This window comes from Pan troglodytes, chromosome 16 (assembly GCF_028858775.2).
Source record: "Pan troglodytes isolate AG18354 chromosome 16, NHGRI_mPanTro3-v2.0_pri, whole genome shotgun sequence".
Classification (NCBI taxonomy): Eukaryota; Metazoa; Chordata; class Mammalia; order Primates; family Hominidae; genus Pan; species Pan troglodytes.
The window spans coordinates 72169648-72193244 of NC_072414.2; the positions used below are offsets into that span (position 1 = coordinate 72169648).

Sequence of the window (23597 nt, forward strand, 5' to 3'; positions counted from 1 at the left end):
ACGTAAGAGCCACTCGATGTATACTCATTCAGTAAGTGAATGAATTCTAGGGGATCACTGGGAGCAGACTGTGTCTTACTGATAGGTCTACTTCTAGCATTTGCAGGGCCTAAGCTGAGAGTGCTCATGGAGTCTCAGTATTTAGGGGGTATAAACAAGCTATACACTGTTAAATAAAATACTTTCTATTCTCCTACCTAGATATATTTGCTTTCATAATTGCAAAACAAACATATTTGCAAAGTGATGGCTTTTATGTGATTGAAAATTGGTAAAATATACAACTAAACTTAATTATCACCGCACTTGAAGAAAGTCGATGGGATGGCAATGTTTGGATGAGCATTAAAGACATAAATTCATGAATTTTATACTTTATACATTTTTAAAATCAGACTTTATTTTTTACTATTATTTTTCTTTCTTTAATTTCATTAGAATCATTAATTATGCTCTCCTGAGCTTTTCATATAAGGTGTGTTTTACTGATGATATGAAAGATTAAAAAGTACATTGAATTATACTTCAGTGTACAAGAAGTAAATATCTTCATCAAAACTCTGTGTTAAAAATTGAAAAATTAAATTTTTCCTATGCATTTTCAAAGTTAGTTTTCTTTGAAAATATTCAAAATTATTAATAATAAAAAGCAAGATACAAATAATTAAAGAGCTTTAACATTTAATCTCAAAATTCTTTAAATCAAAATGAAATGTCTAAATTCATTTTTTGAAAATGTAATAAAATCTGTTTTTGTTTTGTTTTTTGATATGGGGTCTCACTATGCTGCCCAGGCTGGCCTCAAACTCCTGGGCTCAAGGGATCATCCTGCCTCAGCCATCTGAGTAGCTGGAACTACAAGCCCGTGTCACTGCACCCAGCTCAAAAAAATTAATTAAATCTTATTAAATATATTTTATAAAAACAAAACTACTTTGCAGTCTTAGTGTTCACTGTCCACTTAGTTGCCAAAGTAAAGAATTAGTGTCACTCTTCGTTTAGGTTATGAGACCCATGTGCCAACGAGGGCGCATGTGGTGAGTCCCTTCAGAACCCCAGATCGGAAATAAAGTTTGGTTTTAAAAATCTATAAAGTAGGTATGTAGTTGATGAATTTATGTCTTTAATTCTCATCCAAACATTGCCATCCCATCAACTCTCTTCAAGTGCAATGATAATTAAGTTCAGTTGCCTATTTTACCAATTTTCAATCATATAAAAGCCAAAAAAGAAAAAAAAAGCAAGAAAGTGGATATTTGATATAAATGGGAAATGTCATTTGTTTGGGGAAGAATCAGTTACATTCTGGCTAGGAGGAAGTGTGTAACAAGTTGAATAATCATTCCTTTCTCTTACCTAAGCGCTTCCACTGACATGTCCACCTCCAGGGTTGGACCTGCCACAGTCCTGCGTGACATTCACACAGTCTCTTTTATTTTGGGGACACAGGGCAGGGATGTAAAGAAGAACTCCCCTGGCTTGGACAGTATTACTCATATTTGCGGTACAGGTTGAGCTGCACCAACCTGAGGCCCGAGGGATAGAGGTGCTTGTATGAATTTGAACAAATTGATTTGTATGTGCGTATCTGTTATAAGCTGGGCCCTCTGTGGCGTGAGTTCCAAGGAAGCCCCCACTCCATACCTTACCCCAGCCTAAGGGCAATATTGCTTCTTTACCTCCATCTTTGGACCCCACACGGTCTCTGATATTTGTTTTGTAATAGCAGAGACTTGTTCATTTCACACAACTAGTGAGTGGCAGAGCTGAAACTGGATTCTAGAGCTTTCAGCATCTAGGACAACACTCTCCCCATTTATGGTCTAGTGGTATGCGGACTTTGATTTCGGCCTGTGGAAGCAAGATTCTCAAGGGCAGGGCTGTGCTCTACGCATCTTTGTGTCCAAAGCCCCTGTTAGACAGTAGTTGCTTCTAAATGTGTGTGGCATTGTACTCACAAAGTTCCCTGTTTCGTAGCTATAAGCTCAAGCAAACTCTTCTTTCAAATGATGTTAGTGCTGTATTTGGTAATCTAAGAGAAGAAAAAAGGAAAAAAAAAAAAAAACCTGTGTGCACCAAGGTTGGTCACTGAAGCACTATTTTTGTAGCCTAACTTTCAGCCTCCTGAATGTCATCAAGTCATTTAGCTTTCTGGGGTCTCTCTTCCCTTAATATATATTCGTGGAAAGCTTGAGCTGCTGTCCTATCTCCACAGTGAAACCGCATATCTCCCCACTTAATGGGATGACTGCTGTGAAGTGGACGTGGCTTCTAAGGGACAGCGTAATCTTTTTTGGGGGTATATGTTGACCAGCAGCCTCTGTATGGTCAGCTGAAGTATTCTCAATTCTGGGGTCCTTCTTAGTTATGTAGATGAGGCAAGTGGACACTCCTTTCCTTGGAAAAAGGGTATAGTTGGATATAACCAGGGTGCCCCTCTCTTTGGTGCAGAAGGGTGGAGAGGGAGTGGACCAAATTGCATAAGAAGTCCAAGGGATGTGAGAAACTGGTATTCCAATCCTCCCTCCTAAATAGTCAAAGTTAGAAAATTGGTTTGGGTGCACTGGTTGGGTCCTGACTGAGGTCTGTTGGCAGGAAGAACACCCAGGGCCCTCTGCAGATTCATCTCCCTTTGTCCCTCCAGATCTATTCTCCATCCTTCCCTGCCCTGCTGTTTGCGCACCTGGAGGCTGACCTCGTTGGACAACATCACCCAGGCTCATGCTCTCTGGCTGCTGGTTAGGATTGGCCAGTGGAGGTGCAGGCAGAGGTTGGAATATAGAGGAATAAAGCAGCAGAGAGCATCATCCTCCTTACTCTTTCCCTGCTGAGCCATGGTTTGGGCAGTGGCTGTGTCCCACTATGTCCTACTGCTCCTGTGGGCAACATAACCACAGTCTTTGCTAGATTCTGGTGCCACTGTTTTCTCCCCAGGCAAGGGGCAGTAATGGCTTCGTATCATTGTTAACCCTGGATTAATCGTCAACCCTTACTGATTCTCTTTACCTTACCTGTCCCTCTGAAAATTGTCCCAAAATTAAACCCTCTTCACTGAACCTTTTGAATTTGCCGCTTAAATCCTGATGAATAAAGTCATTGGTATTAAGGGTGACAATTGGACCCATGGAGTGAGGGCTATTATTGTAGAAGTGGCCCCATGGAAGCCCTTGGAACTGCCTCTTTGTGACAAAATAGTAAACCAAAAGCAATTCTGCATCTTCAGGGCAATTGAATTGTGCCCCCATCAAAGACTTGAGAGATGCAGGACAGGTGGTTCTAATCACATCACTATTTAAGTCACCTGTCTGGCTTATGCAAAAGCCAGGTGGGTCCTACAGATTTTCATAGACACAATCAGGAATTAATGCCATTTCAGGAGTTGTTCTGGATGTGGTATCTTTATGAGAGAAGATCCGCTCAGCCCCTGACACCTGGTGTGCACCTGGTATTGTACCTGGTGACTAGAACAGTAATTCTCAAAGGGTAGGTCTGGATTAGCAGCTTCAGCATAACCTTGGAATGTGTTTGATGTACAATTTATAGAACTCCACTGAAGACCACCTGAATTAAAAATTCTAGGGGCTTACCAGCTGTGTTAGAACGAGCCGTCCAGGTGATTCTAATGCATACTGAAGTTTGAGAACTGTCATATTAGAAATAGTTTCCATTGCATCACAATCAATACAGATAATCAGAAGGAGTTCACCTTCACCTGTTACAAGACTGCGGCACACCCTAAATGCATTACCTCAGGGATCTGCCAATTCTCCTGGTTTCTGTCATATGATATGAGACCCTTATCATCTTGACAGCCCATAGAACTTTATGGTTGCCTGCTACATTGATAACATTATGCTAATTGGATGTGGTGAATGAGGACTAGCAAGTGCTGTACTGCCACATGCTTGCCAGAGAGGGGAAGAAAACACATGTGGAGGTTCAGTGACCTGACACATTGGTGAAACTTCTTGGGTTCTAGCAGGCTGAGGCCTGTTGGAATATCCCCACTAAGATGAGAAACATGTTGCTTCACCTTGTGTCTTCCACCATAAAGAATGAGGCTCAGCAGTTGATGGATCTCTGGATTTTTGAGGCAATATATAGAACATTTGTGTGTGTGTCTGATGGATTTACTGGTTACATCATAAGATTGCTGGTTTTGAATGGGGCCCAGAATAATACAGGGCTCTAGAAAAGGTATATCCAGACTGTGATGAAAGCTACTCTGCCATTTGGACCTTAAGATCAGCAGATCCAATAGTGCCAGAAGTATCTGTTGCAAATGGAGTGCTGTATGGAATTCCTAACCATCTCCAATAGGAGAATCACAGTGTTGACCCAACTGAACAGGATGGGAAGAGAGGGTCCAAGACAGTCTTGGGCAGATATGTGTGAAAAGACATCTTTGAAGGGGCCCTGGGTGTCAAGATATTCAAGAGCCATCTAAATGCCTATCAGAGGGCATCCACTGCAGAAAAGACTCTCAACAATCAGCTGGATAAGATGACCCAACCTGGGGGTGTGAGCCTCTTCCTCTGTCTACTCTGGTGTTTGCTCAATGACATCGTGAACAGAGTGACCGTAGTGGAAGGGATAGAGGCTATCAACACTATGGGCTTTCCCTTGCGAAGGTCCATTGGTTTCCATAACTTCTGGATATGTAGCCTTCCAATGAATGAGACCAATGCCAAGCCCCTGATATGGCACCATTCCCAGAGATGGGTGGTAGGAGACAGACCAACCGCTTACTTGGTAGCAGGTTGATTACACTGAATCCGTTTCATCATGGAGGGCAGTAGGAATAGACACATATTCCAGATATGGATTTGCCATCCCTGCCCCTCCCCGCCATTTGTGGTGTTTCATTCTTTCATTTTGTGCTGCTAAAACAGAACAACACAAACTGGGTAATTTATAATGAATAGAAATTTCTTTGGCTCACGATTTTGGAGGCTGCAAAATACAAGATCAAGGAACCAGCATCTGGTGAGGACCTTCTTGTTGCATCATAAACATGGTGGAAGGAATAACATGGGCAAGAGAGAAAAGAGGACCAAACACCCCCTTCATAACAAACCCACTCTTGAGATAACTGCATTAATCCATTCACTCCGCCCTCATGGCCTAATCACCTCTCATTGGGCCCCAGATCTCAACACTGTTGCAATGGGAATCAAGTTTCCAACATATGAACTTTGGGGGACACATTCAAACCACAGCATATTCATCTCAGCATATCCCACAAACATGGCCTTTAACCAAGAAACCTTAGGTTTTGTGGGTTTGGAAATCTCTAGTGACCAAGAGGAACTGCTTCCACCAGGGAATATAGTTATGGGTCTGTTAAATTGGAAGATGATCTTGTGCCATCTGGGGCTCCTTATGTTGAAATATTGGCAGAGAAAGAGATCACTGCACTGTCAGGATGGTTAACCCCAATATCCAAGGGAAAGTGGGGTTTCTGCTACACAATAGGGGCAAGGAGTACTAGCTTTGGAACCCTGGGATTCGCTAGGGCACTTGGTACTCCCTGTATCCCTTGTTCTCATTCTGTAAGCCTGAGGTGGGGGCATGAAATTAGATTTCTAACAAGCTCCCCAGAGATGCCAATGCTGTCCATCCGTGGACCATAGTTTGAGTAGTGTTGCCCTAGAGCACCTGCTATTCTTTCTGATAATTTTACAGAGCTTCCAGGTGAGATCTTCAAGGCCTCTTCATATTCTTTAGGAATCTGTGGATACTGTGGCAACTCAATGAAGACACGGCACTAAGAATTTGAATCCTCTGTGGATGAAGATTTGGGTCATTCCACCAGATAAAATTCTCCAACAGCTAAGGGACTGCCAGAAAGTAGAGGGGCTATGGAATGGGTGGTGGGAGAACAAGACTGCAGTTACCACTCTGGGCCTCATGACCAGCCACAGAAGGGGGCACTAGCAGTTGTGCTTTACAGGAAGTGTTCCACTTACCCAGGAGTGGCTACATTATGATTTAAGTTGCAGGAGGGAGTGGGACTAAATTGCTATCACCCCCAGACAATATGGCTGCTGGTGAGATTTTATGTTTCCCCTGTGCCGGGGACAAAATATTTTTCTCCCATCTAAGCAAAGTTTGTGAATGGCTGCTAAGTGGTAATAAGATGAATTGTGCTGGTTTTTCTTCTTTTGCTCCAGTGTGCTGCCTATGTGGACCGTATCACCCAGGGTACCCTGACCTTTAGCTTCTGTTGTTTTTGGCCAATGGAAGACCCAGACAGGAGATTGGAGGGCAGGAGGCAAGAGGTCAAGGTATTTATTCCCCCAGCTCTCTTCCTACTGAGCTGCAGTGGGTGCAGGAGTTTTGACCCTCTAGCTGTGGCCAGGGCTTCCATTGGGTGACTCCTTCTCCATGGCTATAGCTCTCCCTGGGTTCTAGATCCTTCTCCTTGTCTCTCTAGGCAAGAGATGGTAACAGTTGGTGACCTGCCTGTTCCTGGGTAGTTTGTTTTTGTTTTTTATTTTTAGAGACAGCATCTCTCTTTGTCGCCCAGGCTGGAGTGCAGTAGTGTGATCCTAGCTCATTGTAACCTCAAACTCCTGGACTCAAGTGATCCTCCCACCTCAGACTCCTGAGTAGCTGGGACTATAGGTGTGCAACACCACAGCCAGGTAATTTTTTTTAATTATTTTATTTTTTGTAGATAAACAGATTCTTGCTTATGTTGCCAGGCTGGTTTCAAACTCCTGGGCTCAAGCAATCTGCCTGTGTTGGCCTCCCAAAGTGCTGAGATTACAGACATGAGCTACCTTGCCTTGTCATCCCTGGGTGTTTTACTGTTCCCTGTTGTTTTCCATACCCTTGCCCAACCTCTGTAAATATTCTTTCATTAAACTATCTTCAATCAGTGCTTCGTGTGTGCCATCTCTTTCCTGCCAAGACACTGAAAAGTCCCAAGGAGAATCCTCCTAAAGGGAGAGAGTCTTTGCTGATGACCATCAAGCTCATAAGTAAGGGCTGGTGTGGCTGAGGCTGTGTCCCTCTGGACACAGGCAACCTGTCTTTGTGCTATGATTGGACAGAATAGCTGGGCACATGGATGTGGACCCAGATAACTCTGTTTGGGCACCTCTCCACAGGCTGGGCCACAGGACATTGTGGGTGGTCATTGATCATGCCTGGCAGAACCAGTCCTCAACAGCAAGACCTAGGGGTATGAAACCACACTAGTGGACACACCAAACTTTGTAGTTCTCTTCACTTGGTGTTTGAAAGCAGGGCCAGCCCCTTTTGGATTGATTTAGCCTCTGAAGTTCTGGAAATTTAATGAGACAGGGAGACACTGATCTTTCAACTCGATAAGAACATGTAGACATTTCAGCAACTAATTGGAAAAAAATGAAATAGCTATGATGGGAATGATATGCCAGGATGGTAAAGCTAGGGTCCTACTATACATATCCACCTGTCTGAGCATCCTTAGAGGCCACATTTCTTCTAGTGACCATCACTCTGAACTCTTGGTTCTGCATATTTCTGCTACCCTACTTGTCTCTGGGACTGTTGGCCCCTTCCAGATCGTATTTCCCTAAGTGACCCACCACCGAGGTGTCTTCATTGTCCCAAAGACCACTGCTGCAGAGTGGATCATTTATCAGACTTTAGAGAGGGCTTGGGGCAACATGAAGGGAGTGTAGCTGAGCACAGTACAAGCAACAACTTAAAACTGGCCACTAGGCACCATTGCCTGGAAAACCCACCACCCATTCTCTGCTTTGGAGAGTTCCTCTCCAGCCTGTGTTCTCCTTAAGTCCTGGGTTGTGGCCACCTTCACAGGCCTCCCATTCTGTAAATGCTTTTCATTTCTTCTCTGCCAACTTCTAGCCTTCAGTACTTCTGTGCATTTCTTTTGCAGATCAGTTTATCTTTCTATCCACAACCCCAAAGTTCATCTTAGCTTGCCAGAAACGAGTTGAGACGCTCTGATCACAAAGGACCATCTCCTCTGTGCTTCAGCAGCATAATGCAACAACTGAAGCCTGAGATTCCAGTTGCTTTTTTCTCCTTAATATGATCCAGTTCTTAGACAGTTCTCCCTCCCCCATGTGCTCCATGTGTCTCTTAAATGGAGGGAGTGTACTGTAAATATTTATTCTCCCCTGTCGTAAGCAAGCTCCCCGGCTTCATCATATCTATCTTGATCTTTCTTTTTCTGCTTGGAACATGTACAACAGGGAAAATGGAAGAAATCCAAATATTTAATAATAGGAGTCTACATAATTATATATGTGCACTAGATGTCATGTTTTATGGCTATTAAAATGACAAGTGTGAAGAATGTAGCAGCAACATGAAAGTATACTTGTGATGTAATGTTAGGAGAAAGAGTATGATATAAAATTATGTAGCAGATCATCTTTATGAAAAAAAATCTTGCATGAGGACAATGACTAGAAGGGAATATATGGACACAAAATGAAAATTGCTGTTTTTTGGAGGCTTGGGTTGGGAGTGATTTTTATATTTTCCACCCTTCCTGAAATGCTACTATTTCCCGTTGCCATCAAACAAGAGTCAAGAGATAAGGTGAAACCCATTAGCAAATCTGAGTGTGGAAAAGAATTAATTAGGACCAAGGGATTCTCAGGCAGTGCTTCTTAAAATTTAACGTGCACATAAACCACCTAGCAAATCTTGCTAATGTACATTCTGTACGTAGGTCTGGAGGGGGCCGTGAGTTTGGGTTTCTAACAAGCTCCTCAAGTATTGCAGAGGCTGTTTGTCCTTCAACCACAGTTTAAGTTGCACTGCCCTGGAGCACCCTCTTTTTCACCCCTGAGGGTTCTAAAGTGTGTCGGGGAGGTCTGGATGACCTTTTCTTTTTCCTGGGGTCTGTTATTAGCTGACTGGGAGTTGGTTCTAGTTTGCATTGTAAATGCATGCTGATGAGCTTTTCACAGAAATGCCTGGCTTCTCAAGGTAGGCTTCAGAGTGAGGGCTGCTGCTGCTGAACCTGAGGCAATGCACAAAAGGCTTTTGCTTTAGATCCTCCCCATCATACAGGGCCTTCCCTGCATCTTGGTTCACTGCCTTTGCCAGCTGTCCCTTTGTGCATTCCACAATTGTGGGGATAGGGGTGGGTAGGAGAGGGGTATGAGAGGGATGACAACTGGATAGCCCCTGAAATGCTGCCTGAAGACCTGTGGCCTTGTCCACATTCAGGGGTCACCTAGTAGTGATAGTGCTTTGGAACCCATTTTCCAGGTGGCCTGGGCTGTGGTGGGGACTAATGGCTGGGAGGCAGGCAATGATAAAGAAGTCTTGAGCTTCTTCACAGCTGCAGGTCTCTTGGATGGGGATGGAAGGCCACAGCTTGGAGGGATGGAATAAATGCACTCAGAGGAAGGGGAGCTCAGGTGCTCTCATTTAACTTCGTACCACGTTATGGGAAAACTGATGACAGAGGCAATTATGTAAATTGGTAGACACCATATCCCTTGAGGTCAGGTGCTGGGAAAGGCTGCTGTGAGTATTCCTCTGACCAAGTGGTTCTGGCTGGGAGATTTGGCCTGTAGGAAGCAGCCCTCAGAAGTTGAGAAAAGCTGAAGGTTCCAGGCTCTGTAGGGGCAGGGGGCACCCAGAACCTCTGCTCCTCCCAGCTCAGACCCCTGGCTTCTCCTGGGGTGGTGAATTCAAGAACATTCATGTTTGCGCATGTTCTCTCATTTCATCCTCACAACAACCTTGCGAGGTAGATGTTATTCCCTCACTTTACAGATGAGGAAATTGGGGCTCAGAGAGGCTGAGTTATTTGGGGTCCTATAACAAGGAAGTAGAGGAATTGGGACTTGGGGCCGGTTTTGTAGGCTCTGCTCTAATGATTTTGCTGCAAGGTCATAGATGTAGGTGATGGAGTGGGAGTGGGTGGAGGGCAGAAAGAGGTGGGAGGAGGGAGGGCCTGAGAAGAGCCATCATCGATGACCTCTTCCTTGCCCCCCAACTCCGACCATAGCACATTCATAGCATATTCACTCCCCTTTCTGTCCTTTTGTTCACATGAGGTATATGCAAAAAATAAAATTTTAAAAATGACAAGGCTTTTCCTATCTTACAATGAGGAAACTGAGGCGCTGGGAGGTGAAGTGACTTGCTCAAGGTCGCATTGTAACCTGACTGGTAAATGCGAGACTAGAACCCAGGTCTCCCAATTCAATATTCATCTCATGGACTGTGCACCCCCAAAAAGGGTACCGGGCGAAATCATTTTGTGTGAGGAAAAAATAGTGGAAAATAATTAAATATGCAACCAAAGGAGACGATTTTTTAACCATGACCTACCCAACCGATGGGATGCCCTTCGGTCACTAAAACTGGCAGCTAAGAAGAGTGTTTGATGTAATGGGGAAGTATTCCTGCTATCATATGAGGCGATACAACATCATGCACAGAGTATGAATTTGACTAAAAAATACAAGTAAAAAGGCTGGAAGAAAATATATCAAAATGGTGGTTTCCGGGAGATGGGATTATAAGTGTTATTTCCTCCCCCTTTCTTTCTATTTATCTGCATTTTCCCAAGTTTCTAAAATGTACATTTTATTTATAACAGGAAAAATATATCCCTCTATATTTTAGTTTAAAAAAATACTGCTTGGAAGCAGCCCATATCCTGTGCGTTTTGTGAATTTTCAGGTGAGACTCCCTCAACCCGCTTTCCCCGCTCACTGCCACACCACTGCTAGTCCATGGGGAGGGGGCTGGGCTTCAGGTGGGACCTCTTGGTTGGGAGCCTCCATTGCTACTTTGCATTTAAAGGACCGAGAGTCTCCTCAAGACAAGACCACTGTTATGTGATGGATGGGGGGTGTCTGTTGCTGGATCCAGTTCCAAAAGGTGCCCAGGAACCTGGGAAGGTGACTACCCTATCATCTCACAGGGACTCCCCACACTGGAACCCCAGCCTCCTGGGTCCTGGTCCAGGGCTCTTTTCCCCTGGCTGCTCCATGGTTGCGACACCCACGGCACCCGGGCATTCCACGCTGGTGCTCGAGGGAGGGCTGAGAGGGCTAAGCTGCACCTTCTGCTTCCCTGGGTGGCCAGATTCATTCCTTGCCTCTGTGGGATGGCAGGCTGGCAGGGAACACACGGATGCATCCTGGGGCACAGCCACCCACAGAGCGCCAGGTCCAGTCCCCACAGCCGCTGTGCCTCAGTCGTCCAGGTGCTGCTCCTCCCAGGTGGATGTGGGGATGGCGCTGTAAGGGTCCATGATGACCTTGGCACAGCGGATGATCATCACGACAAGGAAGAGGCAGAGGAAGACGAAGCAGGCCAAGGTCAGCCCTTTGTCCACGTCGACATAGACGGGCTCGGGCGTGGGCTCCTCCATCTCGCGGCAGCGACTGCGGGCTGCTCCTCCTCTGCCTCGGGCTTGACTGGTACCATTTTCCACCCCTGCAGAAACAGCCACAGCAGTGGGGAAGGAGGGGCATGGTCACGTGCCTGGGGTGATTGCAGGGCACCAACCTCTGCTCCCTCTTATCTGCTACCCCCGCACCGAGAGCTTGCTGCTCAGACCACCCTGCAGGAGGGTAGGAGGGGATGGGTACACATGGACCCACATGGTCACAGCCCGAAACCTTGTAGGTAACCAGAGTCTCTAGCAGGGTGCAGCCAGTGCCTCCCCAGACTGGGGCAGGGGAGGTGACAGATGAGTCCCAGCAGGCATGGGACTAGGGTGGGGCTGAGGGTTGGGTGGGGATAGAGGCCCTGCAGCTGCCTCCACTCCATGAAACCCTTTAGAAAGGCAGTTAGGATAATGCTTTCCATTTAGCCAAGCCACTATCTGAGGGTGATCTGAAAGCATTCCCAAAATTGGGTAATTATTATATTTATACATGTATTTTAGAGACAGGGTCTCACTCTGTTGCTCAGGCTGGAGTGCAGTGGCACAATCATAGCTTACTGCAGCCTCCAACTCCTGGCTCAAGCAATCCTCTTGCCTTGGCCTCCCAAAGCGTCAGGATTACAGGCGTGACCACTGTGCTTGGTCTATCATGTTTTGAAAGCAAAGAACCTAGATTTCAAATGAAACCTATTGTGGAAAACCACAGAGGAATAGACTGAGGAGGGGCTGCTGTCATGGAAGAGAGTGAGAGGCCTGGAGGGTCTATATCCCCTTCCCTGCTGCAGGTCCTCACAGGGACTCTCTAGAGACTCCTGCTGACGCCAGCACATGGCCTGAAAACTGTAAGTGTTATGGGAAGAACAGTTTTGGCAGTCACGTGGAAGAGTCCCAGCTCTGCCACCGCCCTGCAGGGCAGGTCTGGACAGCTCTCAATTATTGTTAGGACTCCAGCGGTAGTGCCTACACTGACACATTCATCTTGGGATGATTTGCAACTTCTCTGGGTCCTAATTTCCTCCCTGCTGAGGAGAGGTGGCCATACCTGCTTCACAGGGATGTGACGACCAAATGCACAGTCCCTGGCTCCAGTGGATGGTCAGTACATACTTTGAGTGAACTGGGAGCTCGAGGAGCTGGCTAGGAGCGAGCAGGCAGCTCCCCAAGTTCAGCTGCCAGGGACAGCTTTAGGAGGAGGGCCGGCTGCTGCTCCCTCTCCCCATACATAGCATTCGTCCCTATCCTCATCCCTGAACTTGTGGAGTGCTTGAACTGTACTCTGTGCTTCGTGTTCTGTCTGTTATTTAAAGCTCATGATACCCCTGGAAGCAAGTTACCCAGGCATCCATAGGCCCATTTTATAAATGTGGAAACTGAGGCACTGAGCAGGGAAATGACGTATCCAAGGTCCCACATCCCACACCCTAGGTCCCTACATGTCTCTGCCTCCTGTAGTGGGGCTCCATCTTCCCCACCCACTCTGGAGCTTCAGGAAGATACCTGTGTGTGCAAGCTTGGAGCCCGCTGGCTGGGGAATATCTGTAACCACAGTCAACCACGCCTTCCCCTCTCTTAGACCTTGTCTCAGCCCTCACCACTCTCGGGGGACACTGACCTGCTGACTGGAGTGGTCACCACTTCATAAGGACCCTGGCTGTTCCAGGAGGCACGAGGAGCGGTCAGGCATCATGGGGGTCGCCCAAGGAGAACAGTGGCCTTTCACTGAGAGCAAGCACTGTGCTGGCTCGTGGGGGCGCTGGAGTGTGACTGTAAGAGAAAGAGACAAAGAAGACTAGTTATTTCCTGAGATGCCCAGCCCCAGATTTGATGTGGACTCGCCTGGGTAGCTCCTCCCTGGCATGGGGGTGGGAGCTGCCACACTCTGTTACTTGATGTTGATTTCTTCTCTCTTTTTAAAATATAACAACTTTCAAGTCTGTAATCCCAGCACTTTGGGAGGCTGAGGTGGGAGGATTGCTTGAGCTCAGTTCGAGACCAGCATGGTGAAATCCTGTCTCTACAAAAAGTACAAAAAGTACAAAATTTTAGCCGGGCGTGGTGGTGCATGCCTGTAATCCCAGCTACTCAGGAGGCTGAGGCAAGAGAGTCACTTGAACCTGGGAGGCGGAGGTTGCGCCGCTGCACTCCAGCCTGGGCGACAGAGCAAGACTGTGTCTCGAAAAAAAGTGTGTGTGTGTATATATATATATATATATATATATATATATATACACACACACACACACAAACACATATATATACACACACACATGCACACACACATATATATAAACTTAAAAAAAGTGACCACGTACACATAATATAAAATCTACCATCTTGACCATTTTAAAGTGTACAGTGGCATTTATGTGTACTGTTCAGTGGCATTAAGTACATCCACACTGTGGTGCAGCCATTGCTGCCATCCATCTCCAGAACTCTTCATCTTGCAAAACAAACTGTGCGCTCATTAGACCATAACTCCCCATTCCCCTTCCCCCAGCCCGGGGCGGCCACCATTCTACTTTATGTCTCTATGAATTTGACTGCTCTACATACTTCATATAAGTGGAATTGTACAGTATTTGTCTTTTTGTGACTGGCTTATTTCATTGTGCATAATGTCCTCCAGCTTCATCCATATTGTAGCATGTCAGAATTTCATTTTTTTTAAGGTCCGAATAATATTCCATTGTATATATATATACCACATTTTGTTTATCCATTTTTTCATCAATGGACACTCAGGTTGTTTTCACCTTTTGGCTGTGTAAATAGTGCTGCTATGAAGGTGGTTGTACAAATCTCTCCTTGAGACCCTGCTTTCAATGCTTTGGGGTATAGAAGCAGAAGTGGCATTGCTGGATCACATGGTAATCATGTTTTTAACTTTTTGAGGATTAAATTGAACATTTTGCGTAATTAATAGTTGTACACTTTTCAAAACTCAAAAAGCACAAAAAGAAAACAGTCAAAGCAGTGTTTTTACTACCCCTCTCCCCAGCCATCTAGTTCATCTTCATAGAGGAAGCTACTGTTATCAGGTCTTTATACATCCTTCTAATCTGGAGATATTTTATTCTTATACAGGAAAATATGTATGTTTATGTATTTGTTTTTCAAACAAATGCAAGCCTGTTATATAAACTGTTCCACATCTTTTAAAATTTAACGTATCTTGGAGATTATTTCATGTCAATACATAGAAGGTTGCCTCTTTCTTTTTAATGGCTCTATTGTATTTTGTTGTACTGATATCCCATAGTAAATTCAACCGTTCTTCTATCAGTTAGACAGAATTTCCAGTCTTTTGTTTTTCATGTATTGATGGAGTAAATGTCCTTGTAGCAGTCATTTTGCACATGTCTGAGTATGTCCGTAATTAAATTCCTTCAGGCGAAACTGCTGTGTCTAAGGATAAATTCATTTTAATTCTGATTGATAGTATTATTCTTGGAGGTTGTACCTATGTAAGCTTCCATTGGCAAAGGTTGTGAGGGATGGTTGTCCTACAGTTGAAACCAACCCAGTTGTCCCATAGAACTGATATTTATGGGTTTTTTGAATAAACATAGAAATTGACCCTCCCAGTCTTAAAACTTGAAACTTACATTTGTCTCATCTGAGTTTTTTCCTTAGAAAACTGACTCTCAGGCAAGGGACTGAAATGCACCAGATCCCGGCATCCAGACAATGAGACACCAGACCCCTCGTTCATCTTTCTTACTCTTCCTTACCTTCCTAGTCCAACTTTTCCACATTCTTTCCCTAGTCTATAAACCCCCAGTTTTAGTCAGTTGAGGCGATGGATTTGAGACTTATCTCCCATTCTCCCAGTTGACATCATGAGAATAAAAAGCCTTTTTCCCTGGAAATACTCATTGTTTCAGTTACTGGCTTTCTGAACAGTGAGCAGCAGGACCCAGACCGAACCCCTGGTGTTTCAGTCACACAATCTTGAAAACCGAGTTATCCTTTATTTTTGCCAATTTGAAAGAAAATTTGAAAGAAGATGTTACAACATCTTATAGCAAACATTTTCAAACACACGGAGAAGTTGAAAGAATTATACAGTAAACAAATATATACTCACCACCTAGATTCTATAGTTGTTAACGTTTTGCTGCATTTTAAAAATTTCATAGTTACCCACCTATCCATCCTTTTTATTTTTGGAATGCATTTCAAAGTAAGACGCAAACATTAGTACACTTCACTTCAAAGCACTTCAGCGTGTGTATCATTAACTAGAATTCAATATTTGTTTACAGATTTCTTAAAAGGTAAAATTTACATGTAGTGAAATGTACAAATATTAAATGCATCATTTTGAGATTTTACAAATGTATATACCCTTGTAGCTCTCAGAGTAATTTTCATTTATCTTCGTGAATGAAGTTAAGCATCTTTGCATGTGTTTAAGATCCATTTGTCCTTCCTTTTTTGTGAACTCTCTGTTAATATCCTTTATCTATTTTTCTATTGGTTTTTTGGTATCTCTCCTTTTTGGCCTTGAAAGCAGAGAGTTGAAGTAAATATACTCATTTTATTTATTTTTATTTTAGTTTATTACTGTTTTTTTCTTTATCCCTGATTCTTACTCTTATTTTCTCTTCCACTACCTAATTTTAGTCACTAGTATTAGCTTTCTAATTGTTTACGTTTGTTCTTTTAAATGTGTGTCAGTTTCTGTAATTTGAATTGTCAACTTTAGATGTATATTTATTCCCAGCTGTAAGATATTAGGAAATTAGGGAGCTTATTCTAACTTTCACCTCCTTTTCCCATTCTCTTTCCATTGTCAGTTAGTTCTGTTATTTCTACACGGTTAGGGGATGTAACATTTATATGTTGTTTTTGCCCTTATGTCTACCTTAGTTTTCATTCTCAGTTTTACAGTGACATCTATTTAAGGCTTCCCACCAGTCCTTTGGCTGAAGTTTTTCTATCATCTCTTGTTTGGCTGTAGATTGTTGTCTACCATGTCCTTCAGGAAGAGGTCATGTGAATAATATTCCCCAAGGTCTTGTCTCCTTTGAAGGGAATGTATATTTTTCTCTGCCTGCCTTAAAGATTTTCTCCTTCTCTTTGGTTTTCAGCAGTTTTCCTGTGAATGTGCCTATGTGTGGTTTTCTCTGGATTTTCTTGCTTAGTGTTTGTACTACTTCTTGAATGTTACTTGATGTCAGCTTCTGAAAATTCTGGGCTTTTCCCTTTTAAATATTCATCTGTCCCATTTTCTCTCTCTTCCCTTTCTGGTGCTCCAGATACACTTAGACCTTTTCACTGTGTCACAATTTTATTTGTTATGCTTTTTTCCTGTTTTTTTTTCTTTTTATGCTGTAGTCTGAATATTTTTATGAACTAACTTCAAGTTCATTAATCTTGTCTTTAACTATGTCCCATCAGCTATTAAATCTACCTATTCACATTTCCCTTCAGCCATATTTTTCAGTTTTAGAATTTCCATTTGATGCTTTAAAACAATTTCCAGCCCTCCAGTGCCATTTTCCACCTTGTCACTGATATCATAATTTTTTTGAAGTCCTTATTTGATAACTCCAATATCTAGGTCATCTGTGAGTTTGCTTCTATTGTTTATTTTTTCTTTTGGTTCAGTTTCTTGATATACCTGATAAACATTTCAGTGAGTTACTGAGCACTGATGTAAAACATTGTAGTAGCTCAGGGTGATGTTATTTTTCTGCAGAGAGGATTCACCATTTTCTCTGGTAAGCAACTATTGTGAAGCAGATCACCTCCATTCAATAAGGGGCTAAGCCCACTTCAGGTGGGGTTCACTTATTGTAAACAAGGCTGTGTCTATTTTTGGTTTGACAATATTCCTAGGGTGTTGCACTGTAGGGTTCCAAGTTGAGATCCTGGGATGTTTACTTGAGCTGTTCCTTTCTTGGCATATCTTAGATTCTAGCTTTTCTCCTTAGTGCCTTGAGATAGCTGAAAACTTCCTGGGGGAAATTATTCAGGATTATCCAGCAACTGGTTTTTGATTCTGCGCTGTAGAATGCAAGTTGTGAAACTTAAGAACATTGGCCATTCATTAACAGCCACTCACAACTATGAGGCCAGGCTTGAGGATGAGGAAATAGGTGTTTGGTCAAAGTTCTGCTGTTCTTTTGCCCCGGGATTTTGAAAGACGTTCACTGCAGTATTGTAACAGTGAAAAACTGGGAACAAAATTAACTTCTGTCAATAAGGAATGGTTAAAACAGCCATGGTATATCTGTGTCATGGAATACTCTTACTTCACTGGAAATACACGTGTGCACACATATGCACATACACACAATAGAGGGCTAGAAATTTTGTTAAGTGAAAAAGTAAGTTGATGAGCAATATCACAAATATGATATCATTTATGTAAAATAAAAAGAAACTATAAATTTTTTATGTACAATCTGCACATGCTGGGGGTGGAAGGTCAGTGCTCTCTACTCACTGCTAGATCAAGACCTGATCCTGCTTTAATTGCTTTTTTTTGTTTGAGAAATTTAAGACCTAGAAAAGTACAAACAATACTATAACAAGTACTTACATTTCCATGATGCAGAATTTGCAATTATTATGTTATCGTTTTTGCATTGTCTTTTTTTAAAAAATAAATCCTTACATTGTAACTCCTAACCTATAGAACCATTCCTCACCCTCTCCAGCAGTATCACCATCATTAGTGTGGTATGCACTCTCCACTTTGGGCATCCACAAAACCTCTAGGATTCCTTGGACCATGCTTTGAAAACATGGATCTAACCCATCTCCCTCTATTTCATAGATGAAGAGACTGAAGTGTAGGGGGAGGAAGACTTTTGCTCAGAGTCTCAGAGCAATAACACAGCAGAATTTGGAGAAACCCATGTTTCCGACCCCATGCCTCTGCCCTGGGCCCTGCAGCGTGCATTCCACGTAGTCATTTAGCAGCTGCTAGAGAAAGTTGAATGTGCGAGGGATTCCTGCTCCCATGTTTCACAGCAGGACTCAGCCTAGCCTCTCAAACCTTGATTCTGAAATCTCAGGCTCTGCCTTAAGTTAATATCAGATAACTTCTTACAGATTGCAGAGGTCAGATCTCACAGGGATCACCTTGTGACCCTCCACTGTCTTGTCTGGAACTGGGATTGGGTCCTATAACCTGGTGACATATCCCAGGGGAGGATTATCACTGTCTCCTGGATCCTTCTGGGTGGGGTGAATGCCAAGAATGTGGACTCAAAAACCAGATTTGCTTTTCTGCCTTGCAGATGGAATGTGCTCATTAACCTTAATTACCAGGCAGGCATAAGTCCTATCCAACTCTGCTTTGAAGCAAGGACACATATCCAGGAGAGAAGGCAACACTGAACTCAGCTGTGGTTCCCTGGGAGCTGAGCTGCTGGCCTTCCCGGTGGCCAGCTCAGTGGGCCCCAGCATAACTGCATCATCCTTCAACACTGAGCCTGTACGAGCCAAGTGCTCCATCTGCCATGTTCTTGCAGCAGCTGGAGGTGGATTTGCTTCAGAGTCAGGGACTCTGACCTAGGCGAATGAGTGACCCTCAAAGAAAGTGGCCGCTGGGCTGACCCAGTGTACTTGTCAAAGCGTGAAAGTGTAAGGTTGGGTTGTAGCAGATCCAAGTGGAAAAGAGTCCTGCCAAATGCTGTGAGAAAGCCATAGGACACGATGAAGAATCCAAACATAGACCTGGAAACAAGCATCCGAATATCAGGATTTTAGGAAAAAACTAGCAGCAAGGCAATCACAATTCAAAGGGTGCACAAATACAGGATTTATGTACAAATTTGTGTACCACACCAGGGCTGGGAGTGAGGTGCTCAGGGAAGGCGCATATATTTGAATAATCTCACCCCGTTCTCTGTTTTACAGCTATGCCTTGGGCAAGCCTAATTTAGACTCACATGTATCTTTGGTAATTTATTAAAATGCCAATCAGGGCAATTTTTCATTTCAAAAATATGACACCTTATTTGTACTTTTAAAGCATACATGTAACTATTAATCTAAATCAAACAAACTCAATTTAAAAAAGTTATAGAAGATTAGAAACCTACTCAATGCAGATAAGAAAATAATGTCCTCAGCATTTTGGCTACATTTGAGGAATTTTGCCCCCGATCATCTGGTAATAGAAACACAGGCCTGGCCAGGCAGACCTTTTCTTCCACTGGCCTCTGGATCTCTCCAGATCCACCTGTTCGCTGCCTCCTTAATGTTTTTTCTTTACTCTCTGGGGCAAGGTGGGCATGAGACATAGCCAGGCTTGTTCTAGCCAGTCCACTGAAGTTTAGTATTAAGCGTGGATACTAAATTAAATATTAATACTAGTAAGTATTGGTACTCATTAAATATTTTCCCCAAAATGTAAGACTCTTTCCACCTTCAATCTGCTTTATTTAAACCACAGTAAGCCAGAAGCTGTTTCTCTCTTTTGTGGCTTTCTCTTCCCTCTCGCAGCCAGAGAACTTGGCATGGGTAGGAAGAGAGGGACTTGCCTTGTCTGTCCCACATCTTGACTCTGCTTCTGCTGTGTCACCTTGTTCCCCTGGACCTGTATTTAATGAAATGATGAGACAGTAGACGCTGTATAGTGTGCGGAGCTTTGTTATCTGTTTGGAGGATCTATGAAAGGCACCAGCTTAAGGCCATCCCTTGCCTGAACACTTCAGAATCAGCAGCCTCGCTTTCTATGCTGATGTATTTCCTTATTTCTGTACATGTGTTTCTTAGTTCGCTCAGGCTGCCATAGCAAAATGCCACAGACTGGGTGGATTAAACAGTAGAAATTTATTTCCTCGCAGATCTGGAGGCTGGAATTCCCAGGTCAGGGTCCAGTGGGGTTGGCTGCTCCCCAGGGCTCTCTTCCTGGCCTGCAGACGGCTGTCTTCTCACTGTGTGCCCACAAGACCTTTCCTAGGTAGGTGAGTCTTCTTGTAAAGCCACCAATTTGATTTGATTGGGACCCCACCTTATGACTCATGTAACCTTAATTACCTCTTAAAAGCCCTATCTTCAGATACAGTCACATCGGGGGTTAGAGGTTCATGAGTTTGGAGGAGGAGGGAACAAAATTCGGTCCATAGCAATGAGATCCTCGAGGACAGAGTCTGAGTCTGCTGAGGGGCACTGCCTCTCTGGAGCCAGGCCAGGCCCACACCTGTTAGGCCAGCTCACAGTAAATGTCAGAAGGTGAGAGCCAGTTCCTGGCTGGTGCCCACCAGCTCCTGAAAATAGGAAGAGGAAGGGACTGAGAGAGCACGCCACTTCTCACTGTGGGGATAAACAGTACGCTGCAGCGACATTATAAATTCACTCAGGGTAAGAATAATCCGAGCTGACCATGTGCAATCATCAGCTGGTTCTATAAATAGAAGTGCAGCCATTATGAAAGGTGACCTGTCAGAATCACTTCCCCGAACTGACAAATGGGTTAAATGGATGGCATTTGCTCAGGACAGAGAAGATGTTCAGTGTCCTAACCCCTCACCAATCACATCGTTCTGTGGGACTGCACTTGGTGGCCTCACTCCTCTACCAGAACAATTAACAGGCCTGTCAGGGGGAGGTGATGAGTATATGTTAACAGATAATTAAAACGATGACAATCAGCAGGGCGGGGGAGAGGATGGGATTAATGGAATACTGTGTTTAAGACTTGTTATCTTCCGATATGTAAACACCCTCCTTGCACCTTCAGAGCAAGGAGGCAGTATGAGCTAACACCATTTTAGATGAAAGTAAGAAAAGAGGGGTATTTCTGCCGAGAGAATGCATTGTTATTACTTCATAATTCTAAGAACCACCATACCAATTCTGCTGAATTATGTTACGATAGTGCTGATGCTGTTGGTCTCACTCAGATCTCCTGGATTCCCTTTACCATTTGGTATGCACAGCACCCAGGCTCTGAATGTTTTTTATTCTTTTTCTTATAGCAGGTCACACTTACAACTCCGTAGAAGACTATCCTTAGACTACTAGAGCTGCTTCACCCGTGTGTATAGAGAGCTGGAAGTGCCTGGGAGTTAGGAGTTATGTTACCCTGGGGTGGCCCATAGCTAATGGCTAACTTGTGCAGGAGTATGAAAGTCTAGCTCACTAGTCCTGAGGGAGGAAAAACTCTGTTGTGTAATTTACACTACAGAGCACCACAGGATCAGGCTGAGACTTGCCCTTCATCTGAAATTGCACCCTTGCTTGGCTTCTTTCCCTTCTAGCCCTGCTTCCTCCAGTCCCGTGTCAGTTTCTCCTAGGAGCCCTTCCCAAATAAATCCTTGCACATGAATCACTGCCTCAGAGTCTGCTTTGGGGTAACCTGATCCAAGGTAGATGAATATCAGTTTTCTGTATTTATTCCATACTTTTCAATTCAAGATATCAAACTTCCACTGAAAGCCACAACAGGAAACATAGTATGTTTTGGATATTCAATGTTAAATCAGACCTAGTCCTTACCCTCAAGGATTCTCTGCATATCTGGGTTGCAAAAGATGCTAAAATTAGGATATTCACTGTTGGGAAAATATGCTCTGGAGAGAAAGCCAAAGGTGGGACTGGACAATCTTTTGCTAATGCTGTAAAAATTAGATGTGTCACTCGCAGATCCCCTCAGCCATCTCAGCAGAAGTTAGAAATAGAGATACAATTATCCAGAAAAAAATATTGGAAAACTCTCTGGTCTGAAGGACTAAATCACCATGACATATATGGGAGATCTGCAAAAATTTTTCAAATGTTATATCAGCAGAAACACTGCCAGCTTGGATTAAAAGGGACAGAGACAAAATGAAATAAAAGAAAGCTGTTGGACTCCCAAAATTCTACAGGCAGAAAACATACTGATAAAACTAACCAGCTAAAAATATGTGCTACCCTTCAGGAAAAAAGGGAGGATGACTCTGTGGGAAGAGCTGTGGCCAAGAGGGCAGAGCTGTGGGCAGAAAGGGTGGAGCCTTCAAAAATAGAGGATTATTCAGGCTTTGGAAACCAATGGAGTTTTTCTGGTTGGATTTTGAGATTTCTTGGGACTATGATTCTTTTCTTCCTTCTGTTTTTTTCTCTTTTGAAATGAGAATGCATGCAACTGTTATCCTATTCTTGTCCCATGATTTTCAGAGCAGATAACTTGTCTTCCAGGTCCACAGATGGAGAGGAATTTTGTCCCAGGGTGGATCATAGCCAGAGTCTCACACATATCTAATTTAGATGATCTAGATTATGAGATTTTGGACTTTAATGCTATAATGGGTTGAGGCTTTGGAGTAATGTTGGAATGAGGTGAATATATGTAGCATAGGCATGAATCTTTGGGGGCCAAAGAGTGGACAATGGTAGGTTGAATAACGGCCTCCCAGAAGTTCACCATATAATCCTTGGAACTTGTGAATGTTAAACTTATATGGCAAAAAGGACCGTGCAGATGTGATTAAGTTAAGGGTGTTGGGATTGGGGGAATTATCCTGAGTTATCTGGGCGGGCCCTAGATGTAATCAGAAGTGTCCTTATAAGAGAGAGGCAGTGGGAGATTTGACTATAGGAGAGGAGAAGGCAATGTGACCCACAGAAGCAGAGACTGTAATGATGTGGCCAGGGGCCAAGGAATGCTGGCAGTGACTAAGAGTAGAAGGAGCAAGGATAAGAAAAATCTAAAGACGTAAAGAGAAAGAAACAACAGGTTATCCACATAGGGGAAGAAAATTATGTTAACAGGCTGGCATAGGAGTCTCCTCTACAACAATGAAAACCTGAGGACGAGGAGCAACATCTTTAGGATTTTGAAGGGGAAGATTATAAATAATACATTCTATATTAAGTGGTACTATTCAGCTGTGACAGCAACAGAAAGACATTTTCAGACATTAAAGAATTGTATATACCTGTCTGAGATACGCAAAAACCTTTCTAGCAATAAAAAATTGCTTGAAGAGTTACCTCTACCACTAAGAGATGAATCAAAGTGAATAAATGAAGGGAGGAAAAGGCATATAGAGAATAATGAGAATAATAAAACTGGTAAGGCAATAACCTACTGTGTTTATATAGGTATAAAACAATATAAACATTAAAAACAATTTTTGAAAAAAATTACCTATCGTAAGAGCTTTATAATAATAATTTGTACCTATGAGCCCATAGTATTTCAATAAAAATTAGTGGGAAAAGGTAGAAGGAAATGAAAGTACAATACATTTTTCACATTATTGGA

General features: G+C 43.4%; 1 protein-coding gene across 1 annotated transcript in view; it reads right to left on the bottom strand.

The window, feature by feature from the left end:
* Window positions 1–4908: 4908 nt before the first annotated feature.
* CTXND1 (cortexin domain containing 1) overlaps window positions 4909–23597 on the bottom strand; it is a 57825-nt gene continuing 39136 nt past the window's right edge. The window contains exons 2-3 of the mRNA XM_024349318.2: window positions 12996–13147; window positions 4909–11430 (exon numbers count right to left, since the gene is read on the bottom strand). Coding sequence (XP_024205086.1) covers window positions 11186–11365 — 180 coding nt within the window. The 5' untranslated portion in view covers window positions 11366–11430; window positions 12996–13147 and the 3' untranslated portion in view covers window positions 4909–11185. The remainder of the gene's footprint in view (window positions 11431–12995; window positions 13148–23597) is intronic.